Source organism: Epinephelus lanceolatus, chromosome 9, assembly GCF_041903045.1.
Source record: "Epinephelus lanceolatus isolate andai-2023 chromosome 9, ASM4190304v1, whole genome shotgun sequence".
Taxonomy (NCBI): domain Eukaryota; kingdom Metazoa; phylum Chordata; class Actinopteri; order Perciformes; family Serranidae; genus Epinephelus; species Epinephelus lanceolatus.
In genome coordinates this window covers 10,580,862-10,607,119 of record NC_135742.1, presented here as the reverse complement: position 1 = coordinate 10,607,119, position 26,258 = coordinate 10,580,862, and the positions used below count along the sequence as shown (strand labels likewise).

Below are 26,258 nucleotides of genomic sequence, written 5' to 3'. Positions count from 1 at the left end.
CAGTAGAGAGAGAGAGAGAGGGAGAGAACGGGAGAGAAAGGGGGGAATGCAAACACAGTTAAGGTTTGATGAGAGGAGAGAAGGAGGGTCATATATCCTCAAGATTTAAACACAGAGAAGAAAGACGGGCTGTTCTGTGAGAGAAAGATGTGCTGGCTGCCGATAGACCAGCCTCTGCTCCTGCCCGGTGACTCCACCTGCGGTGTCCGCCGACCCTCGCCGTGCTCGGTGGCTCAGCTGCTCGCGTCCCGCCTGCGCAGGATCGGGGACCAGCTGGAGAAGAGCTGGACGGCCGGGGAGAGGGACGGCGGCTTAGGCTGCGGGGGCAGGGGGACGGCGGCGGCGGCGGAGGTGGTGGTCACCGGGCCAGGCCACCTGAAGAGCTTCCTGTGCACTGCAATACATTTGACCGTGCTCGTGCTGGCCGTCGCGAGGCGACACCTGTAGGGCGCGAGGCGGCAACACCAGCAACAGGTGCGTAAACAGAGTCACGTCACCTGCGTTGTGTTTAATGTCAGTAAGATATGACCTGCGACTGTTAGGAGGGAAAATAGCTCGGGTATGAACAAAAAACTGTTTTGTTTGTTAAATAAAAACCTTAAAAACGCAAAAAGTGTTGTGTTAACAATAATTAGGCTGAAGTTAATTTAATACAAATGTGTTAAAGTAAATTGCTAATGTGTAGAGGTAGCTTGGTTATAAAAACTTCTACTTCTTCCAGTTTCTTGCTCTTTCAGATTATCGGATAACATTTTAAGAAGTGTAAATATTTAAAACAAAAACTACTTTACATAGTTTTGTTCTTTACTTACATTAACAGCGAGCTGAACCACGACATACAGTTACTTCCCTGTTCAAGTGCAAGCTAAATCACACAGGTATCAGTCCGCGGGTGTGTTACTTAACTTATTTAACGGGTGTCAATTAACAAAAAGTAGTGCATTTTTAAAGTATGTAAATAATGTATTAATTCCTCAAATACACAACATATGTCGTCTTACAAGTTTGGAAATGTTTCTACACCACAACACTGCAAAACTTTATAATTATCAGGGTAAAAATATCAGAGAAGGGTTGTAAAATGTTACTTAGTTTACACACAGGTGAACCACACATGGGCTTTAAATTAATTATGAATTAAGTTATATAACCGCCTGTTTTTGCATAAAATAAGTGACTTTAATTGCTTTAATTTTACATTTATCAGTCATAGTGGATAGATTTATTCTCACAGAAACACATGGCTATTTAGCACTTTTTACATTATATTAAATTTACACCACACAAAACAATTATGCACATAAAACTAAATTTTAAGTGGCAAAAAAAATCACATTTAAATAATGTTTAGTGCAAATAATACTGTTTAGAATTGGCAAACTTGTTTTTTTTTAATCACTCATTCATTTGATGTGTCTTTAGTTTGCTTTATATCTTCAAATATCCTAAATTTGCATCTACTTTTGGACACTTAATGTTGCCAGGTTTGTTGGGAAAATGTTCGAAAAATATTTATGTTATGGATGTTTTCTTGCTGATTAAGTGCATGCATTATTACTATCCTACATAGATGGTGCCTTTGGGACCATGCATGAGGAACGGCCTCACATCATTTTGCACTAAAAGCAAGGGATGCAGGATGCGGTCCAGGATGGATGGAAGGTGTGCAGCGAGTAAAAAGACCGACAGAAGGGGAGGAGGAAGCGGCTTTAATTGCGTGTTTCAGGGTTGGAACTTTGAGACTGACTAAGCTCCATGTGTCATAAAGACTTCCTCAGGCCCCGGTTGTGGATGCACTGCGAGTTACACCGAGCCGACTGACACACTGAATCCCGGCAGCCCTGCAGTTGCACGTCCTGCCCCTGCATGACTCTCCGATTCTGTCATCCCAGTTACAAAACGGTGATGTAATCCTCCCCTGGTAGAGTGGAGGGAAAAGCTTGCTAATAGGACTCCTTTGAATCTTCACCTCCCACGATGTGAATGCATCAGTGACAAAGGGGGTTAGACCGACTATAGACCTTTAAATGTTTGTATAAGGCTACAATTAGTGCAGCAGTTCTGGAGAATGCACTGAAATAGACCTGTTTATGAGCTTCATAATGCACTGTACCTTTTTACATAAGCTATACTGTAAGTGTAAACGTGTACATACTGAGAGGATGGATGTTTTATAGATGTTTTCTACAGTGTTTAGACGATGTTTACACATTCTCCTGTGCTTTAGCATTATCTGTTGGGGGCAGTGTTAAGTGGCTTTTTGTCATAAACAAGATACAGGACCTGTGCATAGGGAGCTATGCTGTTAATGCTGTCTGTGATTTCTGGAAAATAAGCTTTCTCTGATATATCAAGTGTAACGTGAGCACTGGAATTGTCTTTTATAAAGTGTGTGCTATTTATACTGATTAAATATTTCATATGGATTTTTAGCAAAGTAATAAAAATCTTTCTGAAATAAATCCTCTGCAGGTGTCGTTGCAATCAGACGAGAGAGACGCTCCACAAAGTGAGCTTAAAGTGCTTTAATTTAAAACGGGAAACTTTCACACTGCAGTGTGTTCTGCATTTAAGTCATGGTGGTGTCTATTATGCAACCAAAGAAATGACTACTCTAAAGGAAGTGATTCATATTAACAGTATTCATATGAAATAACAATGAAATGATGATTGCAACATGGACGATTACTAAAAACGAGCTCCCACTGTCGATGAAAACACAAGTATGGAAATGTATGCAATGACAAATCCTACTGATTTCAATATCTGCACCACACTTGATACACAACCATGACATGTAATGATTACAGTGCCTTGCTGGCACACACCACCTTACGTTTATTACTCAATATTACTCAAACTGTTTGCTAACCATGAACTTTTTCCACCTACAAATTTCTATTTATGATCATTCTCAGACAATGTTGTGTTCAGAGGGCGAGTAACCCATTTTCAAAATAAATATTGCAAAATTTAACACTAAGTAACACATGAAAATTGTTAAATACAAATTGTAGAATTAAAAAAAGACAAGTAATATAGCAAAAAAAGTAATACAGATCATGACGTATGCAAAAAAAAAATTTGTTGTGAAAGCTGTGACTATTTACATTATCACCACACTAAATCAAAGTAACATTCTTTTATCATGTGTTTAGTGTAAAATAAAATATTCACAGTTAACAAAAGTGGGTAATTCTACATGTACACAAGGACCTGACAGGTACAATAACAATATAACAATAGTCCAATTGTAAAACTGATAATAGCTTTATATTTCTTAAGTGATACCATGCTGATAATTTGTGCATGTGGCCTCTGTCACCAGCTCTACTTGTACGCACTGAAAATGCTGTGAATGTCTGAAATGCTGACCCTGATTTAAAGAGTGACTGCACTAAGATAAACAGCGACAAATGACACACCATTGTCTAACTCGCATTACAGCACAATCAATCGTCGTCGGCGCTCAGTAGATCTGGAAGTGAGCCGAGGTGGTGCCGTCCTTCCAGCATCGCAGGGTCTCGATGACAGTGGAGCGACACAGCGGACATGTTCTCTCCCGGTCGAACCACAAGCACAGGCACTCCTCGCAGAACACGTGCTGCAGAGGGACATAAGGTGCATCCACGTATTTTATTTTCACGAGAGAGGGGTACACAGAAAATAGACAGCAGATGTATCTCTGTAAAATATGTGGTTTAAATGTCTTTTTTCAGTCTTGTCTGGTATTTACAGATTATTACTAACTAGAGATCCACTTGGCAGGAGTGTGTTATGTCTAAGAGAGCCGTTCAGTAGCTGATGCTGACCTCTGACCTCCCTTAAAGGATGACTTATATTATATATATTGAAATATTAACAGTATACAAAAGAAACCCTTGTTGCTCACCAGCTGAAAATACTATAATTCACTTCTCACCTTGCTGCAGTGACATTAAATGTACTTCAGGGTGTCAGTATATCGTGACATCACTGTTAGGTGTGGTTTCAGGTGCGACACAGCACACCTCTGACCACACCCATCAGTGATGCTGACTGTGGTCCAAGGTCAAGCAGCCTCTGAGTCCGTACCTGACAAAGAAGAGCTATGGGGTCTCTGAAATCAGCCTGACAGATAGCGCAGACGTCGCCAGCCTCGCTGCACTGCTGACTGCCTGCCCTCACGCCGTAACTCTGGGTGAGACACAGAAAGAGTGACAGTTAAAAGATTAAACTCTACTGAATTCATTTTAAAATCTCAATGCAACAACAATAAGATGAGCATATTTGTGTGTGTGTGTGTGTGTGTGTGTGTGTGTGTGTGTGTGTGTGTGTTTGCTGATATACACAGAGTGAACTTTGTCTGAACTCTGATAAATCAGACCTGAGAGCTGCAGAGCATGACGAAGGCCTTGCGTATGGCAGACACACGTCCACAGATGTCAAAGGACTGCAGAACAGGAAAGAGAAAGCACAGTTTTATATGAGAAAAACAGTCACAGCTGCCCACAAGCCTTTCCTATTTTTTCAGGGTTGTAACGATACATAAATTTAGATCAATATCTCGATTCTATAATCAACGATCTAATATCATTCATTTAAAGTGAAGTCATCGATTATATATCATTATCTTTAAGATACGCCTTTTGTTTGAATTCCCCATGGCACGTCTGTGTTACCATTTTTCGTCCAGGCGTACTTCCTTTCTGAACATTCAAACAGTGCTAGTGACCTAGCACCAGGCAGACAATGGCAGCTGGGGAAAAGACAATGAGGATATAAACTGATAACATCTCATATCGATCACATGCCCCTGAATCGAACCAAATCATATCGTCGCAGCATTTGTGATATCAACAAATATCGCATGTTGTCCAAAGAATAAATATAATATCGTAACATGATGAAACTTGTGATTTACACCTCAAAATGTTTTTCAGATTTTCTTTTACTCTTTGCAAAATGTTTGCAGGTAAGTATTGGACACTTAAGGCCTGACGATGTGGCTAGATAAAACATTAAGGAATCAAGTGTCACCAAATCCATCCAGTGGTTGTTGAGACATGTTGCTCAAAACCACACGTCAACCTCAAGATGGTGCTGGATGAAAAGTCAAGGGCCCTCTAAAATCTGCAAGATTGTTTTGGTGTGAGTCGCCAAGTGTTGGAGATATCAGCCGTAGACATGTCTGCCTTCTCCTGAATATAACAGTACTAGATGGCACTCGGCTCAAAGCACCAACAAAAAAATACATTTGAAAAACTCAACAGCAATGTCTCTTTCCAAAAAGTGGAAGCGTGCATCTATTCTTGGACGAGAGGCTCATGTTACTTCCTACATGAAACTGCTCACAACAAGGTCTGTGGATTATTCTGAGTAGCCAGGTCATGATTTCTGGAAAGCGACGTTGTTGAGTATGTCAAATGTATTTTTGGCGCTTTAAGCACCACCTGCTGAGTGCCATCTAGTTCTATTATATTCAGGAGAAGGGCAGACATCTCTACGGCTGAAAACTTTTTATTTTGAGGGTGAACTGTCCCTTTAAGATATTTCAGTCTGGACCAAAGTGGTGGACCACTTCACACCGCTGGCAGACAAACCAACCGACTGATACTGGACATCCCCAGAGCCGAGCTGTGAGTGTTGCTAAAAACAACGCTAAGCAGATTTCTATCCAGCAAATGTTTACGTAAACTCCTAAACAGCAAGTTATCAGTGTCTCACAAAGATCTTTACTTGGCTCTAAACTTTGTTACTGTTTTTCCATGTGACACAAACAGCATGACAACACTGAGTCAACCACTGATGCACATCATGCACATCAGCATAGTCTTATGTTGACACACGACTAATATGGCGTTATCTTGGAAAACACCTGAGTGCTCCACCTCACCGCACAGATCCAGGAAACCGTCCACCCAGTTCAGCTGAACAAACCCATCATCAACAGCTACATCCGCTGATTCACCGGTGTATTAAAAGATGTCTGGACTATAATTGTCAACACACACTACAGAGGACAGTGATGACCTCACTGTGTAGAAAAATTATCACTGCATCATCCAACGGCTACCTTTCACTATTTCAGCTACCCATACGATGTAGTGATTCTAATCTGACGTGTGGCTCTCAAAATCTTTTTCTCAGTAACTCTTTTAACTTCCTTTATGCAACTGCTCAGTAAATTACCTCTCTGTGACCTCTAACTGTGGGGTTTCAGTCACCTTCACTCTTTTCCTTGGATCCCAGAGCTGAGGTGATTTCGAAATTTCAAACATTTATTGTTTCTTTAAAACTATTGCTGCCCATTTGACGTTCTACAACCTACTAAGTTGAAAGATAAGGCACAAATTTATTTCCCAGCAAAGAGAAGAATAACATTAAAGATAATTCGTAATGATTTTGGAGAACTACGTTTTCATCTAGCCTTCCTCTCGTGTCTGAATTTCCTGACGAACAATAATTATCAGGAAATTTAAAGGCTGAATTCACATTGGCTTTGTGGATACTCCTGATCCCCAACAGATAAATGACCCCTCAGTTACAGACTGACAAATTTACTAGCTGACACTGCAGTCCTAGAGACAAATCTGACATATTGCCTAGGATCTCATTTATAAACATTGTGATGCGCTGTCTGTCGGAGCTCTGTCCCAAATATAAGCCTGTTGATTTCAGTGATTTAAGCAAATAATAGCCCAGGAAATTTTACAGTAACTGCTTTGATATTTTCTGCATGCATTCCTCCTCCCAACAGGATGAACCCTATTCCTTTTAAATGCCCCATTAATGGTATACTTTGCAACAACTGTCGACTTCTGTTTGTGAACACAACATTCAAACTTGACCCCTCCTCCCTACACTGCTTATATGTACACTGCAAAATACCACCCCAGCAACGTTACAGTTGTTGTAATGGAGAAGCAGATAGCTTATTAAGCTAACCGCTGTCTCCTACCCATCTAACAGAAAACAAGCCATCTCTGCATCGCTCTTCATTATCATCCTCTTCTTCAGTACTTGCCAGCGAAGGTGAAAGCCAACCCCAGACAGCCCAAATCTCATTTCTACCTCTTAAATTTTCTACTTGGTATTGAGTGCCCTCGTTTGCGAGATAACCCTTGATGAGGGAAGTGAGAAATATTAGGGTAGAGACCTTTCCCTAAGAAATGAGACAACACTTCATGCAAATCGGCGTGACCAACGTGCAGGCATACGTCACGCGTAGCAGTGACGCAAGATACCAGTAGTCATTCGGGTTTGAAAATGCCAGCTGCAGTGCTTGTGCTGTGGCGTGTGCTATGTTTATACTTCTCCGTCTGATGAATCAACGGAGAAGAAATGCTGAAAACAGGAGGCGCCTACGACGTCTTCTAGTTCTGATCGATTTTGTTCGGGTAAGTCGATTTGTTTAAATATTTTGACGCTGTGTTCAACCGAGTTGCTGATGAGTTTATGCTAGTCCAACCATCTGTTGTTTGTATAGCCTACATTCCGATCGTACAGTAATAAATTGTTTTCCAAAACTTGCTGAAGTTGCTGACTTCCCAAGGTGTTCTGGGAAATTTCATCTTCCACTTCGTTGAAAGTGTGGGTCAGGGCTCCCTTGGAATCTAGGGCGGGTTTTGAAGTGTTGGAAACCACTTCCACTACCTCAATTCTGTTTTGGGACACCACTAGCCTAAACGTGAATGCGCACAACCAAGTGCAAGTCGGTAGTTCTAGGGGAAGTGTGGGTATTGGGACAGGCCCTTACTCTTGTTTTGCAATGAGCTTTGTCTGCTTGTCGTTGCGTCTCACTATACTTTTTCTTTTTCTGCGCTGTGTCTGCAATTTTTGTAGCCTCCTACTGTCTGGTTGCTACCTTTTTATAAAGTACCGACCTCACCTTCATGCTGTGTCTAAGAACATCTCAACCACAGCAAAATAAGAAATTACTAAAATACAGGCAGACGGCAAGGTCTCTGCAGATAACAGATATACACCACATCGCCCTTCTAGTGGGTCATACTGTAAGTGATGATTGAGAGGGATTGCTTTTGGATGAGTCTATACATTATCTCATAAGAAAATCCTGCAACTCCACCCTGGAGCCAGAATGTGAACTATGCACACAAGATATCTTGTTGCCTAAATCATTACTGTGTCATAAATACTATTGCTATCAGACTTGTTTAAACACTCACACTCCCAAAATAAGACATTGTTTTGATCTGAATAACCTTTGCACAGCACCACAAACTTCAGAAGCCTCCAGTGAGCTGCTGACATTGTCATCATTACCCTTGTACATACTTTTAATTAAAGGAGCAGTGTATGATTTAGTGGCACATCTAGCAGTGAGGACTGCAGATTGCAACCAGCTAAAACTTCTCACGTGTGTCAAGCCTGAACTCCAGGTTAGGATTTCTACAGTGTTTGTTGCTCAGGAGGTTTTTACTGTGAGCCGGATTATTCACAAAGGTCTCTTACTCTCCACAACAAATGGACCAGGTGATTTAAAACGGTGAAATCAGTGAATAAAGCAGTTTCACATTACAAATCAGTGTTTTTCCAATGGTGTTTTGCTTGGCGCAGACAGGCCGCTAGCCCACCACATGCTAATATGTGCTTGCCTTTTTTCTCTGATGACATATGATCCAGATGTTCAGGAGGTTTTATCCAGGACCCAAATTATCTGCAGAGGTCTCTTCCTCTCAAAAACAATCAGGCTTTCACACCTGCCCTGTTTGGTTTGGTTCAATCAAACTCAAGTTTGTTTGCCCCCTAAGTGCGGTTCGTTTGTGGTGAGAAGGTGTTCCAACTTGGATCTGAACCAACTGCAGTCACATGACACATTGTTTGGGTTAAACATGAGCATGTTACAGTCCTGGAGGATTATTAATGTGCACCTCCTCCTGTACTGCCTTAATATGCACATTCAGCACATCCAATGCATCAAAACATTGTTTTCTAGTTGGAGCCGCGCCTCGTTTTCAAACTGTATGGTTTGACTAAAATCAACAATGACAGCAATAAAGTCCACGATGAGCAGCGCTAAAATCAACCTGCGTAGTTGTCCCTCCATTGTGACATTAGAAAGTGTCACATGTGACACTTTCTAATGTCACAATGTAAGTCTACTCTTCTTCAACATTTGCTTTACTTCCTGGATTTTTCCCACATAGAAATTCTGACCTATCAAGAGCAGCTTTCTCACACAAGGCATTTGATCTGGTCCACTTGTAAATGCTGCCGTGAGAACACGAGCCAACTCTAAGCAATTACACAACTTTGTAACAAAATCAGTGTTTGGTTTGTCTGTTTTGGGCTATCGTAGAAACATGGTAGTACAACATGGCTGACTCCAAGGACGAGGACCCGCTCCCTATGTAGCTAAACGTCTCATTCTAAAGTAACAAAAACATGATGATTCCCATTTTCAGCTGATGATACACGAAAGAAAACGTTATACTATATTCCATCTCTGCTAATATGTCCCATAAATTCTACACACTGGACCTTTAATTCCGACGCATGGATCAAAATGTTTTGCGTTCTATATTTGCACTAATCATAACTTTGGTTAAAAGTGCCATCCAAAATCTAAAAATAAAGTACAAAAAGAATATTAATCTTTACCACCGGGCACTGATTACCTTGCAAAGGCTGTAGATGATGATGAGTGTTGCTCCCAGGAAGTAACTGTTGGATGGGTCCTCCCCCATGATGTACTTGTACCACAGCTGGATGGGCACCAGGGCCCGAAACAGCTGGCTCAGCTCCTCGATCAGCAGGTAGAACTTACCCTGGACAAATGCACAACATTAGAAACTACAGCAGCAGAGCAGGCGTCTTTACAGTACATGCTTCAATCAATCCTCTATAATAGCAGTGACTGTTAATGTGCCCACTTAATATTTTGCTATTTAGACAGTTGCTTAAGATGAACAACAAAACCTAAGGGACCTTTGCAATCTTAACTTAGTTTTACCTTAATGACAAAAAAAAACTAAATTGAGACAACATGTATTCTTTCTTTGATCCACTCACTAACTGTCCAAAAAGCAGAAGAGCTCAACAGCTTCAGGGCACTCTTCTATCTAGTCAAGAGCAGTGCGGTATTAAAAGCTTAAAACAGCATGCCTCCAGCCCAAACATGGCTGCTGTCCAGAGCTCCGCAGTTTCACAGCAGTACAGGCAATTTCCCCACACTGCAAGGGAAACTGGCAGCGGCTCTTTCCACCTGCTACCCAGTGCCCACATTAAACCCAGCCCTACGGGGGCTTGCTAGCAGCCTTTAAAAGACCCCTTCCCTAAATAATCACAGAGAAGAAATGAACTTCTGACTGCTACAAAGTGCGTTAAGTGAATTGGGGACGGTTAAAAACAGAGGCGACTGAAACCAAGGCGAACTTGATTCCCTGATGGCCCCCGTGGCATCCCAGCTTGCATAATGACTTCCTGGATGTTGGCTGACAAAGATTGATGACTGTGGGTAAAGAGCCACGAGCAGCCAGGTTGGTAGGGGAGGACGGCCTCTGCTAGTGGCTAATTCATCTTCCTTATTGTCCCCTCAGCCTCATATCCCACAGTGCCCATCACGCCCACGCAAGAACTGTCAAATCTAAAGTTTGGACACAAGCCAAGGAGTTTGAGTAAGCTCCACTGCAGGCCTTGTTTCAGTAGTTTCCTGCTTATTTGGTTTCATTACTATGTCTGATCTCTTTATCCTCCCTGCACACAGAAACAGACATAAATACATACTTAACATTTTAATCTGCGAGACTGTTATCATTACATTTGTGTCTATTTACTCAGGGGGTATGTGGCCAAGGTTTAAATTTGATTTCAAACTGTTATGGCAGCATATTTTTCTGTTGCTTTATCCAGAAATGACTAATCAACCAAACCACGGGGCCAGTGCCATCATATCTATCTATATCTTTGTCTATGAACTTTCTCCATCAGGTGTCATCCGAAGTTTTGTTCGAAACAAACAAAAGTTTCAATTACATTTATTGTTGCTAACCAAAACACATTGTATGTGTCCATGAGCCCTTGCAAACTTGTTGAGAGCATCACTGTTTGTTGCTTCTTCACTGCCACTAACTGTTGATCAGTGGAACCAACAGCTGGATGTGAATCACACCGCTCGCTAGGGTTTGGTAATATACCAATACTAGTCCATACCCATTGAGTACAGCATACCATACCATGACTTAGTCATACCAAAAATTAGAAAACAAACAACATTCAGCCACAGGGGGAGCCACAGCGATCGGTCGCATTTTAGCCATTTTTAAGCATTTTTCTGTTGTTATAGCGCCACCCAGTTGCCAATTAGAGTTAAATTTCCAAGTTTAGTAAAAATCCATATGGCGGTTAGGCCTAGATAAGTAATGAGCTCTCTAGCGCCCCCATTTTGTTTGATGGGGTCAATAATGGAGGGGTCCCCTCAGATTATGTGTGGTCATATGCCTACAAAGTTGCGTGGTGATGGGTGAAACCCTTGAGATGTTATACACCTTTATGTGATGAGCCACGCCCTCCGCAATATTCATTGCCTTATAGAAGCTCAGTTTTAGTAAGTTTTCCAACTTTTGCCAAGAGGGAACTTTAGATATTGGTCCCTAGATTATGTTCACCCAGTTTCATGCAGATCGGTCAAACTTCCTAGGAAGAGATAGATTTGAAGTGTTTTTTTAAAAAAAATTCAAAATGGCAGAAAATCTATAAAACCGGAAGTTATGGTTTCTTGAGGCAAATTTGTTCCTCATGAGGAGAGGCATCTCTGTGCAAAGTTTCATGCCTCTACGACATACGGGGCATGAAATATGCCCATTCAAAGTTTGCAATTTCAGTTTGCTATAGCACCCCCCTTTGGCCAATTGATGTAATATTGCTTCATTGGCATCCTCCCATGACCCTCTACCCCTGTGCCAAATTTCACATGGACTGACCAAGTCAGTGAGGAGAAAAACGTGGAACACACACACAGACAGAGTTTTTGTCATTATATAGTAAGATTGTCTTGATATCATGATGAGACAAGCTATCGTGTTCGATTTTGAATATCGTGGTATCGTAAGTGGGTTTTTCCTGTTCTTAAAGGCTGCATAGAGCCCCGGGATTGAGTCCTAAACCCCGGAAATGAGTTAGCATTTCACCACTTGCAGTTCCCTCATCTCAAAGTCAGTGGGTTTTTAGTTAGATGCCTGAAATAATGTCTGTGGTTAACACAAGCTTAAGAGACTTTCACATTTTGTTCTACGACATAAAATCCCTTAGTAAATACCCCACTAGGGATGCACCGATCCAATATCTGGATCAAATATCGGCCCCGATATCATCAAAATAGATGGATCGGGTATCGGAAAATACAACCTAAGGCGATCCTTTCCCTTTAAATCTATTGCAACACGAGCTACGTCATATGTCATGGAGCAAAGGAGAGAATCTGCTGTGTGGAGGTATTTCACACTATTTCAACTGCTGTTACTGTTAATTTTTGTTAAAAATAAATAGTTCATCATTGCATTAATCTGTTTCATCTTGTTTTATTTTATCTTAGGAAAGAACTGTATAGTCATCAATGCCTGATGCCTCTAGTCTTTTCTGTTCTACATGTAAAGGTATATAGCTTTTTAGGTCAACCATGGTATCGGAACGGTACCAGGTATCAGCTGATACTCAAAGCCACAGCATCGGTTGCTAACAAATGGCTGAATGGGAGTGCAGAACGTCATCATGCCGAGCCGTGCCGAACACGGCCTCACAGTCTTGTTATGGTGGTGGCATTAGTGCATGCGAACATAGTGTAATTTAAAAGATGAAGAAGAAGATAGACTTTAAAAACCCTGAGGGAAAATTTGATTTCTTCACTCTGTTGTTATATACACACAGGCCTGAAACACACACATATGCACAGACAAGACCTATACGTGCATTAAATGGAGAGACATCAGAGTGAGGGGGCTGCCCACGGATAGGCGCCCCAAGCAGCTGGGGGTTTGGTGCCTTGCTCAAGGGCACTTTGGAAGCGACCAGGAGGTGAACTGGCACGTCTCCAGATATCACGATATATTGCCCAGCTTTAGTTGATATCCACCTTTCCTTTCTATCCACCCTGCACCACGTTCTCCTGCTATTTATTCTAAAGAAACATGAGGCGAAATGCCACACGTACAGTGGGTCCACTATTTGTTCCCTTTGTGTTTTTGGTCATTGGTCAAACTAAATAAGCACTTATAAGACATCACCCTGACTCTTACAGCTTGGGCAGAGGTTTAATAGGTGCAGATTGTCCTTTGTTCCATTTGCTATTGTATTTTTTGTTTTCTTTTTCCATTATAAACCTGGATGTCTTCTTCTTTTCTGCCCTGTGATTCATGGTGAAAGTGTAGGAGATATGGATGCTGTGCTGTGTGTAATGTATTGAATGTATTATTTGTGTATATTGACCATCAGGGACACTAAACTTATTTTTATCTTGAATCTGTGATGGTCATTTTTCACTTCACATTTTATAAACAATTATTCAGGCAATAAGTATTTAAAAAGAAATGAAAACAAAGCAGTTATTTAAAAAGAAAAAAAAATCATTTCTTGTAGCCCTATTTGACTCATGACTGCTGTACAGCTTTGAGATTAAATCTTGCTCAAGGCCGACAGAACAGACATGTAGAGCAGCACCAAGCAGAGCAAAAAATAAACCACAGATCAATATTACAAACACCAAATCTAGGAACTACTGCATGTGCCTCACAGACACTTCTTGCACAGCAATAAAATACTCTCTCTCTCTCACACACACACACAGGCAAAACACAATTAATAAGATCCACACACAACCAGCAGATACGAGCCCTCTAAGCCTTCACATCAAAGCCGTCATGGAACTTCTGTATGCGTGCCTGCTGTCACTTGTGCAGACTTGCGCTGACTGCAGTGATTATGTCAGATCATTAGTGTAGCTGGGGTTGGATGCAGTAATGAAGCAGACAGGCTGATTGTGTGACTTCATGGAGTTCAGAATAGACTGAACTGTTTGGCTTCTGCAGTAGATGGCAGTGATGATAAAATCTGGGACTCCCAAAAACTCAACATGTGTCCTGTGAAAGCTGCCAGATTCTGTGTCTGTGTGTGTGTGTATTGTACATCTGTGTGTGTGTGTGCATACGTGTGTGGAGGGTACAGGTAATGGTCCAGCTCCAGGGAGGGATGACCTCACCCGTGCAACCCCCTCGAGGGCAAATTTGCTCAGTTGCTGGCTGCCGTGGTTCTGATAGGCCTGTAGGTCTGTTTATCAGTGGAAAATGTAATCCTAATACTTTGTAACCCCCCCCCCCCCCCATCTAACACACAAACACACACCAGGAATATGAGCTGCGCCTGTATGGAAATCAAAGTCTATCTGAGTGTGTGAGCGTGTGAGTGTGTTTGCAGTCATATTCTGTAGCCTCAGGCCAGACTAACCGCGCACACAGACAACCACGTTGCACGAGCTCACCTAAGGAGTACCATTTAAAACCTTATGAATACAAAACAGTTTCACACTGTGACCCTTTAGCACTTTCTTCACTCAGCGGAGTATTTCATCATAGTAGCGCAGATTTTCTTCTTTTTTTTTTAATTATCTACCAAGTTTCACAACTTTGACAGTGAACTTCCTGTAACTTAATCATCGTCTATGCCACGTTATGGAAACTGAAGCTAACACGCCCTAATAGTGTTTCATACAGGATTTTCCTGGTCTACATGCTCAGCAATGTGTTTAAAGGACTAATCCGCACCTGCATGCCCTTATAGCGTAACAGCTGCAAGAAGGTGAAGTGTTACAGTCACATGATATAACCTAATTTAGGTTAGTTAGGTTTTAAACTAACAGCTGAAATATGTTGGGCACAGATGCGGAGAGTCACAGTCAGGTCAGATTGGGGGGTTTTTAGCTGCTACACAGACTCTGAAGCTGGCAGCAACCACATGCTACTGAGACACTGTGTGTGTAATGAGTTTTGTTAGTTGGTGTTTGGAAGTGTGGGCTAATTTAACTGGTACTGAATTAATTAACTGTATTGTTTAACAACAGGATGCATTGATTTAATTGATTTAATTTAATGTGAAATGGGAAAAACACCCACAAGGTTGCTCTGCTGCTTCACACTGCCTCTGGTACAATAAGTTATTAATTTTTATTAGTTTTAAGCAGATTATACTTGGGTTTTTTTACACGGTTTTATGAAGTTTTTACTTGTTGTAGGGCCGCTGAGCCACATGCAGAGAAGAAAAAAACTGACCAGCCGGGTAAAAAACGATGCCCGTGCTGGCATTCACGGCTTCCATGATCAGTGTGGCAGCTTCAGCTGATTATAATGGACGTGCTCTGCTGCAGGCATGCAGCAACAGACATGTTTTGCCACATCTGTGTCCCGTGTATTTCAGACTTAACGTATCCTAACTGCTGTATCGTTGGCCACAGGATTTGCTTAAGTTTCCTGAAGATGTTCACCTCTCATCCAAGAGACTTCTTCAGTTCGAGAACTGAGGATGTTTGAAAGTATCCAAGAGGCGAAACGTCTTCAAGAAAATCAAGCAAGTCCAGTTGTCAAAGATATAGCACTTAAAATTACCATGACCTGGATGACTGAGAATCTTCACCAACACCACCAGCATGTCAGCATTTATTGCAGTTTGGGCAAACATCAAATGCACCCAATTATGGCTGCATTTAACAAATATTTCAATTATTTATTCATATGATAGTTATTATTTTCAATTTTTAATTGCTACCTTTAAAATGTGGCCGACACAGTGGTGCAGTGGTTAGCATTGTCGCCTCACAGCAAGAGGTTTCCTGATTTGAACCCAGGGTGGGGGAGCCCTTCTATGCGGGGTTTGCATGTTCTCAACATGTCGGCATGGGTTTTCTCCAGGTACTCCGGCTTCCTCCCACAGTCCAAAGACTGAGTGTGAGTGTGAATGGTTGTCTGTCTCTATGTGTCAGCCCTGTGATAGTCTGGTGACCTGTCCAGGGTGTACCCTGCCTCTTGCCCATTGTCAGCTGGGATAGGCTCCAGCCCCTCCGGTGACCCCCAACAGGATACTTGGTTATGGACACGGAATGAAGGAATGAATCTTTAAAATGGCACAAAGTATTGAAATTCTGATCACACATTCACAGAGCACAAGATGATATTTTGGATATTTGTTGTCTGACTGTTAGAACCCACAACAGTCCAAAACTCATAGAAATTCTGTTTACAGTGATATTAAAAAGAGGAGAGCTGCAAAGTCCAGTGTTGTAATATTTAAGCTTTGTCTGGTCTCAAGATGTCGGTCTCGTCTAGGAATCGACCGCAATTTCACTCAGCCTTGACTCGCTCTCAGACAAAAAGAATTCTGAATTTTATTTCAAGAACACGACTGCAGGGATCTCACCAAACTTCCTGCATGTTTTCTGATTTATTTGTTGAAAAAGTACTCTGATATATCTCTTGTATGCTTCGCTCCTCAGCAGATGCTTTTTATATCGTTTGGGACCGTTACTTAAACTACACTGGACCTACACTGTCATCCTCCACACTACAGGGGATACCTAAATCAGCTTAGCCAGTCTCTGTACATTTCCTGTAACCTTGCTATTTACTGTATAGTCTCTTTATTTGTTTGATGCTGCCTTTATGTTGTTGTAAGAGGTGATGAAGGTTGGGGAAGGATATAATGCCCACTATTTTCATTCCTATTTTCTTATATTTAGCGACTCGTTTTATTTGTCATGTCCGAGCTGCTTTGTTCTGTGTTTAATATGAAAAATGTAATAAATATGTTCTTTAAAAAACTGTGAATCTCCGGATTTTTCTACTAATCTATAATTTGATTTTTTTGTTACCATTAACAGCTGTCACCCCTCCCCACCCCCCTTCACATACAGTCCAACAAAGTGAACGCGGGAGACAAGGAGACGCAGCTGCGGGGCTGTCTGGGAGCAGATAAAATTTGGCTACCTAAACACAAAGAGTTCATCTGCAAAACAATATCCCACAGAAAGCACACAGCAGGATGTAAATTCTGCAAATGCAACACTGACTAACACAGCTGGAAGCATACAGAGAGGTAAGCTAAGAGCAAGTGATGTTTGCAAAGCTAGCTATGTTAGCAATCTGCGTCTCTGTGTCCTACAGTGTGAGACTCGCACTGGTCTGGTCTTGGTTAGGACTTGGTCTCGGTTTACGTGGTCTTGGCTACCAGCAAATCCTCATTTTAGAGGAGCTAGTCCTGCATGTTTTTGTTTTGGCACATTACAACTGTATCTTGAGATGTACAGTTACATGTTACAGTTATTGTTATGGACACAGTATAAGCTGTAATTAGATGTTAAAATTAATCCATTAAAATCACATTTTCTGAGGACATACTCAAGGTCAGAGGGATGAAGTGGATTTCTTACCCTGGATTTGAAGGCCAGCAGAATCTTGGGCAAAAAGAGGACAAAGCATTTCAGGCCGATGGTGAAGTATTTAAGGACGAAGTCAGTGATGCCCACCGCCCAGATCAGATCAAAGAAGTCAAAGCTGTTGAGGTTGGGCTTAGCAAATATGAGGCTGGAAGAAAAAGAAAAAGATGAGTTCCTATAGAGAGGTCTGGAGTTTTCACTTGAGATTGTAGAATGACAAGCGACAGAATGGCAAATGTTTAACGTAATGTAAAAAACACTTTGGAACAAAAATAATGAAATAAACACAAAATACTCACAGGACAAGACCAGACAAGAACAGGAACGCTCCCTAAAGGAAATGGAAGTGAAAATAAAATGGCTTACACAACACAAAATGAATGAAAAAACCTAAAAGTGAACCGTAGAGTGAAACAAAAACATAAGATGGCGAGCAAAGAAACACACAGCTACTGTAAAAACACATGCTGGTACACTACCTGTTGTGCAGCTCCTCGTGACTAAATGTGTAGTAGATATACACTATGTTGCCTGCAATGAACAGGACGATCCACAGAGCGACGAACACAGAACGTTCTGCCTGGTGACATCAGACACACACAACTATTTTAGCAACATCACAATATATATTTCTTTACATCTAAAATTGTAATTCAGCTCCATTTTTGCAATAATGTCACACGTTAACAGAATGTCTAGGGCTTAAAAGAAAAAAGATCATTGCTTTTATGTACACATTTTTTGGGGGGCATATGATTTAAATGACAAGCCAGAAAAGTTTCAGTCGTACTGGGAGGAGATATTCGGTATCCCTCTGCCATGGAGACAGGTGTATGATCTAATTTATAAAGCTGTGACGATTCCATGTCGCAATATTTTCAATTAAAAAGTCTATACAAAATACTGCCGACAAGAAAAATGCTTTCTGGTTGAGGTATGTTGTTTCTGTAAATCTGAAATTGAAGATACGTTGCATTCATTTTGGTTCTGTCCTCATGTGGCAACTTGTTGGACGACTATCAAAAGGTGGCTGGCATCGAGTTCGATGTGCCCTCAAAAATGATGCTCCGTGAATTAAGAAATGGCTGTCCTAGCATTTTAAATACTATTATATTATTAGGAAAGAGATTTATTTTTTAATTTAAAGGAAAAAAGCAAGTTTCCTTTCCTTTATTTATGTTAGAGGACATTATGGCCACAAAGCAGAGGGAATTAAATGACTATGAAAAAAGATGGAATAGATTAAGGCCAAGTTCAGAAGAAGGATGATATGACATCATAAATTAGTTGCTTTCAGTTGTTTGTTTGGTTGATGATTTGTTTTTTTGTGTGTCTCTGAAGTTTTTTTCCCCCGTCCTTTTACTACCACATGTCTATGTCGGTGGTTTATGATGTGTTGTAGTGTTGTTGTGTAATTTGTATTGTACAATATTTGTGCAATTTCTGACAGGAAAAGTAAAGCCACGTCATCGCTCCCTTCAAAGCCAGACTCCATTGACTAAACTAACTGTGGCATTAAAAAAGGCTAGTTTGGATTCACCAAAGTCTCACAACAACACAAACAAACAAACGGATCAAGGCAGCGGTAGACCAGCAGCTGCTGTGTTCAGTGAGCTAAAATTACTGTTTTTGTCAATGGAGTCTGGTGGCGAGAGCAAATACAAAACTGATTGCTTAGCTTCCATGTCAGCTATACTGCCTGCATTTCCAAACTGGAGGCTTGTCAACTGAAATCTACTGTAGGTAATGCACTGACTATGATAAATACACTATACAACCCCATTTCAAAGAATCAGAACTATCCCTTTAATATAGGCATGAGTGAAAAGTTTAGCCTGAATTTCATCTAAGACTATGTGTGTATAAGAATCAGCACTGGTTTCAGCTAACATTGGGACATATCAAATGTTGTAACTGTCTTTTTAAAGCCTATATCAGTGCAGCAGTTACTACAGTGTAGTTTTTCTTTTACCCGTAATGACACTTGGTGCCTGAACGTGGAATTTGCATAGGCGAATGTGCTGGCCATGCCCACACACACAGCAATACCTGCAGGAGAGAGGTGCGACATCATCACTAAACAACACTTTATACAAATAATCCTTTTATGTAACTACTGCATTGTTAGATATTGTTAGCAGCACTGTTAATCCACGGGCTGGTGTACCTAGTTTATGCTGAAAGCAGACTTTAGCTAGCAGGATGAGGATAAAGGGGAAGCCCCTCTGCAGCCATGTCACGACAGCCTTCAGCTCAGACAGGGCCGGGGCCGGGGTGGACGGGTCCTCCTGGGCCTCCTCCCTGGAGCTGTGCCTCTCCGAGCCGGCCGCCGTGGTGGCCTGCTGGAGCAAAGAGGAGGTCCTGTGCTGCAGGGGCTGGTGGTGGAAGTGGTGGTGGTGGTGATGGTGGTGCGGGGGTGGTCGAGGTAGGAAAGATCCACCCTCCGTGCGGTGGGGGCCTCCTTCTTCTCTGGATGATGCCGTCATCTGGATAAAAACTTCAGGGGGTGAGCCCAGGACGAGGCCGGCTGCCTGGAATTGGGCAGAGGAGACAGAACCGGAGGGGACGCCCACCAGGCCGGAGAAGATCTGCTGGGGTGAGGCAGGTGAGTCGGGCTTCAGGCAGTCAAACACACCACCCTCATCCAGACTGCTCTCTGATCCCAGAGTTTGGCTTCGGCTCCTGAGTGGGCAAAAAGTGCGGAGGCAAAACTATTTAGTCTGGAAGATGACTGTGCTTTATTTTTCATATTCCACTCACATAATATTTTCATATGCAATATTTTGTTGATATGTCATGTTAAGTGATCTGGAAATTTACAAGATTATATCTCTGATTGGGACGAGCTTGATAAGAGATATCTCTGCTACATCCTACTCCTACACAGTTGTAAATCAGAGCACAGCGCTACACTGTGTCAACACGTAACATTCACTACATGGACAAAAGTATGTGGACACCCAAATATAAAACCTGTAAATGATTGTTGGATATCTCATTTCAACACCATGGGCATTACTCTGCTGCTGTAACAACCTCCTGCTCTGGGAAGACTCCAACCAGGCTTTCCACCAACATGGAACCAGTTCTGTTCCAGTTCCTGCACCTTATTTTGAGACGTTAAGAGCATTTTGACCAAAGATAGATTACTTCGGCCCAAAAAGTTGGTTCTCAGCTAGAACCAAAAGAATAGCAGGTTTTCCTTGACCTGAAGTGCGACCCAAGACGACATCAGTGGGTATGTCATATTCTACAGGTTGGAAAAAGAGGACGGAGAAGGGTACGAGGGAGAAGTCAAGTGAGAGATTGTCAATAAACAAGTGCTATTGTCTCATTTATAGTCGATTTATGCTTGTTTTAAGGGTAAAAACAAATATCTGTGATGACAAAACAAAAGTTCACAGGTAATCATTGTGATCCGTGATTTTTCTACTACTGTTTCCTTCTCTTGTGCATTGTTCAACACCCTCCGTTGACGGGACATCCTTGATTACAATTGTTCAGCACAAAACTGTAGGAAACACGGGCTGTTTCACTACATAGCACCAAGGCTCCAACAACCCTGAACAGAACCAGTTCAACATCAGCTCTGCTTTCGAGCGATGGCAAAGACTGATGCAGCTTCATCCTGAGCTAAAAAGGGACGAGATGGTCGCAGAGTGTCTGCTGGACAGGTATTTTTAGTTTTCCTCTGATGTAACATAGGCTATAGCGTTATATATGACTCTTCTCTTCTTGTGTTACACTCGCTTTCCTAATCTGTGTATCTAACGTTACCTTGCCAACGCCTACGTCTATCATAGATGTAACGAGGACTTAACGGTAATGGAGGAGGGGGGAGTAGGCCTTTGGAGGGAGGTGGAGTTGCAGGAGGAGGGGATTGGACTTTGGAGGGAGGCGGGAGTTGCGAATGTTCCAATTTTTTCTAAGTGCTGTGAAATTGCAGTTTTGCATTATTTGTATTAAGGTGTTGAAGGTTACCATGCAATGGTTTCACTGGTCCAGCCCACTCTAGATCAAATTGTGCTGTATGTGGCCCATGAATTGACATGACCTTGACACTCTTGCTCTAAAATATCCAGAAGCAGTATGGTTTGCTTTGCAGAAACAAAGAGGCCTTGCCAAAAACACAACAAGCAGCCCCAGGTATTTGGATAGAGGGGTCCACATACATTTGGCTGTAGTGTGTGAAGATAACACACAGTTCTTGAGAGCTATTCATCCCACCTTTCAGAGGGCATGCCATCCGTGTTGCTGCTGTGTCTCCTCTGCATGGCATACCGCTCATCACCACATGGTCCAGCCCTGCAAAAGCAAACCAACATCAACAGTGTATCAGACAGAGGCCGGCTAACAGCTCATATCTTTAACCTTTCTGCTTTGTGTGTGTTTTATACGTCACACTGTAATGTAAATAACAATGTAGAAGACTTTACCTGAATTAGTTCAGTGAATTCCCCCTCAGCTCTGGCCATATTTACCGTTATTGTCAGGTTAGCTTAGGGCTGATGCTGCTGCAAAAGATGCTCCGACGGTCCGGCTCTTAAAAACTTCCTGTATGACGTCACCGGTTTCGTCTCTTCCACCAATCAGCGTCCACCTTCCCACCGCACCACATCCGTGCTGGAAATTTGTTTTGCTGCTGGTGGATGTCAGGTTTCGCTGGATAAACATCACAGTTTGAGCTTTTTTAGACGTAATGTTGGACATTATAGTATCGTTTCCTTAAAAGGAGAAGAATCAGTATCACTAGGCAGCTTTACAGCGCATTAGTACCTTTTAAATCATCAGTTTGTAGCTTATCTGAGCGAGAAAGCTAATGCTAACGACAGCTAGCTAGCAGGCTAACAAAGCAGGCTTTTATGATGAAACACTATTAACTAGCTTACGTGCCAACCAGTTTACAGCCGTGTCAGAGCATAATTCATATTTACAGCCACTGTAGCGTATGTGTGAGTGACTTAACCCTGCAGCATGGGTTAGCTAATGCGTCAAGGCTCTGAAAATAAAACGTCTTCGCTCGTAGGTACTCGTGTGTCGATCACATTGCTGTCAAAGCTAGCTAACGTCACCTCAGAGCTCGGATTTACAGTTTTGGAGTAAGTCATCATCACGCAGGCACACATTGATAGATATATATTACTGGATACTTCAGTCAGGGGATTGATAACCCACCGGAGGTTTGATGTGTTGGACCGTCACTGTCACCGGAGTCTCCCCAGGAAAGCCATGCTATGATGGTGCTACGGCGGTTACTGAGAAAGCGCTGGGTGCTGGGAGTAGTCTTCGGACTGTCTCTCATCTACTTTCTCACCAGCACACTAAAACAGGTACAGAAACTCACGACACTAAAGCAAATGGTGTTAACTTCTGCAGCAGGAGTAGGCTGTCTTGGTAAGACAGTTAGTATATATGCTTTATAATTACAAAAGGGCGCAATAGAAATTCCAATTAATGAAATAACCAGATGTATATGTCTGTTTTTGGCTCATACAAGAATTCACATGACAAATCAAGGTGCTTATGCACATTCATGCAACAATCTTGCAAACTAAACATTGCCCTGAAGCAGCCCTGCTCATTAACTTGCAATATTTTCCTCGATACATGATATCGCCAAAGAAATGGTACAGCAAAATCAACCAGTGAAACGGTCAGTGTCTTAAGGACATTTCACATGTGGACAAGAGAGGACAACCCGCTCTAAACAGCTGCTTACAGCCCAACACAGGGTGTCTACAGGTCCTGCAATATTTCAATTTTATTTATAAAGCTCAATATCACAAATCACAATTTGCCTCAGAGGGCTTTACAGCATACGACATCCCTCTGTCCTTGGACCCTCACATAAGGAAAAACTCCTCTAACATACCCTTTAATGGGGAAAAATGGTAGAAACCTCAGGAAGAGCAACTGAGGAGGGATCCCTCCAACAGGACGGACAGACGTGCAATAGATGCGTGTGTACAGAACAGATCAACATAATAAATTAACAGTAATCTGAGTTAGAAGAGTTAGAGAGCAATGCAGGTCAGACAGTAACAACAGTAGCTACGATAGCACTGATTTTAGTAATAACAATGATAAAATAGTATTTTGGTAGCATAGATAAGTAAATATTAGTATATACTTATAGAACTTTTAGTCCTTAAAAACTCTTAAACTGTCTTGAATTAAGATTCTGTGGGTCTTAAATATTTTCTGTCACATTACCGCAAAAATTTCTCCAACCTGACAGCCCCAGTGACTTCTTACAATCACTGGACAGATCGGAGAATTGCAGTAATAACTAGTGATGAGATTATGTTTTCTTTCTTACATTAAACAGTTATCATTTTCCCTCACTGCCCATTTTGAACTGACATTAGTGTGTTTACTTGGAAAGAGTACTTACACGTGTGTCACACACATACATGTTTATAATGTGTATTTCTATTGCAGGTTTGGTTTTAAATTTCATATAAGATGGTATTAAAAAGGTCTCATGAAGTCTTAGGTTTAACTTGGTTATATTTGTAGACACCCTGCTACAGACATATTTAAAGTATTTGTTTTGTCCAATCAATAATCTAAAACCCAAAGACTGAACCCATGCATTTATTAGCGTGCCAGTATTTTTTGCCTTTAACTTATAATCAGCTCAGCTATATCTGATTTAAGTCAGAAATTTTCCACTTATAGACACCTTATTTAGGCAAAGGTCTTGTACGGCTGCTGTAAGAAAAGATCCAACATGTTAGGACTTCTCTTAATTTGTTCAATGAAGAAAAACATTTTAAGTTCCCAAAATAAGACTGCAAAGCAATAGTTTATGTGTCAGCACTATTATTGGGGAGAAGAACTTTTTCAATTTCTAGCTCCACTGCATCTTGTCAGTTTACATCGCTTCGTTTTTCTGACTCTATTCTGAACTTAAAATTGTTTTGATGATATTTTGTGACCTTCTCCTGTGTGAATTTTTCAGGAGGAGCGAACTATACGAGACCGCACGCTCTTAGAAGTTAGAGATTCAGACCACCGCATCCCCTGGAAAGTCCGTTTCAACTTGGGCAACAGCAGCAGACAGATTACTCAGTGCAGAAACTCCATCCAGGGCAAGACGCTGCTCACAGACGAACTTGGTGAGTACTCACCACCATACAAACAAAGATAACACGTCTTTTTGCCTTTCATCAATGTCTGTCTGTGTTAATGTTTTACAGGTTACGTCTGTGAGAGGAAAGACTTGCTGGTGAATGGCTGCTGTAACGTCAATGCTCCCAGCTCCAGACAGTACATTTGTAAAAGCTGCCTGGCCAACGGCTGCTGCAGCATCTACGAGTATTGCGTGTCTTGCTGCCTCCAGCCTGATAAGGTAATCTGTCACATCAAGGTTGCTCAGGGACTTGGGTTGTTACTGTCATGTAAAAAAGCTCAACTGTTCACGACTTGCAAGGCTGCTGCACGTATACATTTTAATGGATTATATGAAATACAAGAATTAAGATAGTCTATCGCTCAAAGTTGCATTTTAAATACATCAGGAGCCATGAGGGGAATAAAGAACAGGTTGAGCAGATTGAAATCTGTACTGATGTGTTTTACTCATGCTCACTTTCTTATCTGTGTACTCTTCTTCAGCAACCTCTCCTCGAGCGCTTCCTGAATCGTGCAGCTGAAGGTTTCCAGAATCTCTTCACTGCCGTGGAGGATCATTTCGAGCTGTGCCTGGCCAAGTGTAGGACCTCTTCACAAGTACGTTAGGAGATAAACATTCAACTCTGACACACCACAATGCTATCTTTCTAAATAAGGATTTCTAGCGCAGTCATTTTGAAACTAAGCAGGATGAGTGAAAAGGGTGATCCCTGAGATACGCAACCTGTTGACAATGAGAATAATATTTTGCTCACATAATATTCATCTGTGTACTTGTTGGACACTGTCAGAGTTGGATAGAAGATATGCATTTTCATTAATGTTTCACTATGAATCACTGCAATTGTCTCCTCAGTGTGTTGAACGTCAGAAAGTGGCTACAGGGAGTTTTGGCTGTTCTCGTTATGCGTATTATTATATTTGTTTATCATACAAGGCTTCTCTAGAGATAAAAAGACACGTTCACCTTCATTCTGCCCTGGCTTTGACCTTTCTCCCCGCTATCACTTGCTTACAAAACTCAGAATTTGAACATTTTTTTAATTGTTAGTTGCTTGAATTAATTTTTTTTTTTTTTTTTTTCCTCTCACGCAGAGTGTTCAACATGAAAACACGTACCGAAACCCTCAAGCAAAGTACTGCTACGGCGAGAGTCCTCCAGAGCTCCTTCCTGTATGAGCAAGTTTCATCGTAGGGTTTAGGAAGTACAGGAGCAGCAGCGCCCCCGTTAGTACACCCAAAGGTGCTTGAAGAAGAGACTCTCTGCAAATGATCTGCTGTCTTGGACAGTTTTGCGTTATAGTGACAAAGAGACGGACACATCCAAGACCAACCTCACAAAATGGACTTAATGCTGTATGTGATTTGATTATTTTACACTTCATAAGTGCATAGAACGCTTCATACATTCATCCGTGATGATCATCAGGTCTACATTAGCAGGCAGCTCATCCATCATGATTTGCTTCGGACTGGTTCATGTCATTAAAAATAGGCTTCATTTTTGAAAAGAATTTAACAGCTGTTTCATGTTTTGTTGAATTATTTTTTAAACAGCAAAGAATGTGTCATTACTTTTGTCTGTAGTGCATGCATACCAAACTGCTATTTAATAAAAGTGACTGTGAAATGAAAAGAGTTACAGTTTGTGCTTTGTCTGAATCAGGGTGTCTAGAGGTCCTTAAAAAGTCCTAAGTTCAATGTT

At 41.6% G+C, this 26,258-nt stretch overlaps 2 protein-coding genes and 1 long non-coding RNA gene across 3 annotated transcripts; 2 read left to right on the top strand and 1 right to left on the bottom strand.

The window, feature by feature from the left end:
* The first annotated feature begins 293 nt into the window (after positions 1-293).
* Positions 294-2,462, top strand: LOC144464251 (uncharacterized). Its single transcript, XR_013492003.1, has 2 exons — positions 294-474; positions 1,571-2,462. It is a non-coding gene; the product is annotated as an uncharacterized LOC144464251 (long non-coding RNA).
* A 48-nt stretch (positions 2,463-2,510) lies between these two features.
* Positions 2,511-21,979, bottom strand: rnft2 (ring finger protein, transmembrane 2). Its single transcript, XM_033618891.2, has 10 exons — positions 21,853-21,979; positions 21,644-21,721; positions 19,584-20,098; positions 19,389-19,465; positions 17,896-17,996; positions 17,411-17,564; positions 9,621-9,770; positions 4,367-4,432; positions 4,075-4,176; positions 2,511-3,604 (listed from the first exon to the last, which is right to left on the bottom strand). Exons 2-10 carry the CDS (start codon positions 21,688-21,690, stop codon positions 3,470-3,472), a joined length of 1,347 nt encoding a protein of 448 aa, XP_033474782.1. The 5' UTR covers positions 21,691-21,721; positions 21,853-21,979; the 3' UTR covers positions 2,511-3,469.
* A 524-nt stretch (positions 21,980-22,503) lies between these two features.
* Positions 22,504-25,878, top strand: spring1 (SREBF pathway regulator in golgi 1). The gene is made up of 5 exons (XM_033618893.2): positions 22,504-22,746; positions 24,381-24,537; positions 24,619-24,770; positions 25,037-25,150; positions 25,649-25,878. Exons 1-5 carry the CDS (start codon positions 22,651-22,653, stop codon positions 25,730-25,732), a joined length of 603 nt encoding a protein of 200 aa, XP_033474784.1. The 5' UTR covers positions 22,504-22,650; the 3' UTR covers positions 25,733-25,878.
* Positions 25,879-26,258: the final 380 nt, after the last annotated feature.

Coding starts and splice junctions, on each gene's coding strand:
- rnft2 (XM_033618891.2), bottom strand. CDS start 21,690: ATGCAGAGGAGACACAGCAGCAACACGGATGGCATGCCCTCTGAAAG. Junction 19,466..19,583: donor CTGCTTTCAGCATAAACTAG/GTACACCAGCCC, acceptor TCTCTCCTGCAG/GTATTGCTGTGTGTGTGGGC. Junction 17,565..17,895: donor CACGAGGAGCTGCACAACAG/GTAGTGTACCAG, acceptor TTTTTCTTCCAG/CCTCATATTTGCTAAGCCCA.
- spring1 (XM_033618893.2), top strand. CDS start 22,651: ATGATGGTGCTACGGCGGTTACTGAGAAAGCGCTGGGTGCTGGGAGTA. Junction 22,747..24,380: donor TCACCAGCACACTAAAACAG/GTACAGAAACTC, acceptor TGAATTTTTCAG/GAGGAGCGAACTATACGAGA. Junction 24,771..25,036: donor GCTGCCTCCAGCCTGATAAG/GTAATCTGTCAC, acceptor ACTCTTCTTCAG/CAACCTCTCCTCGAGCGCTT.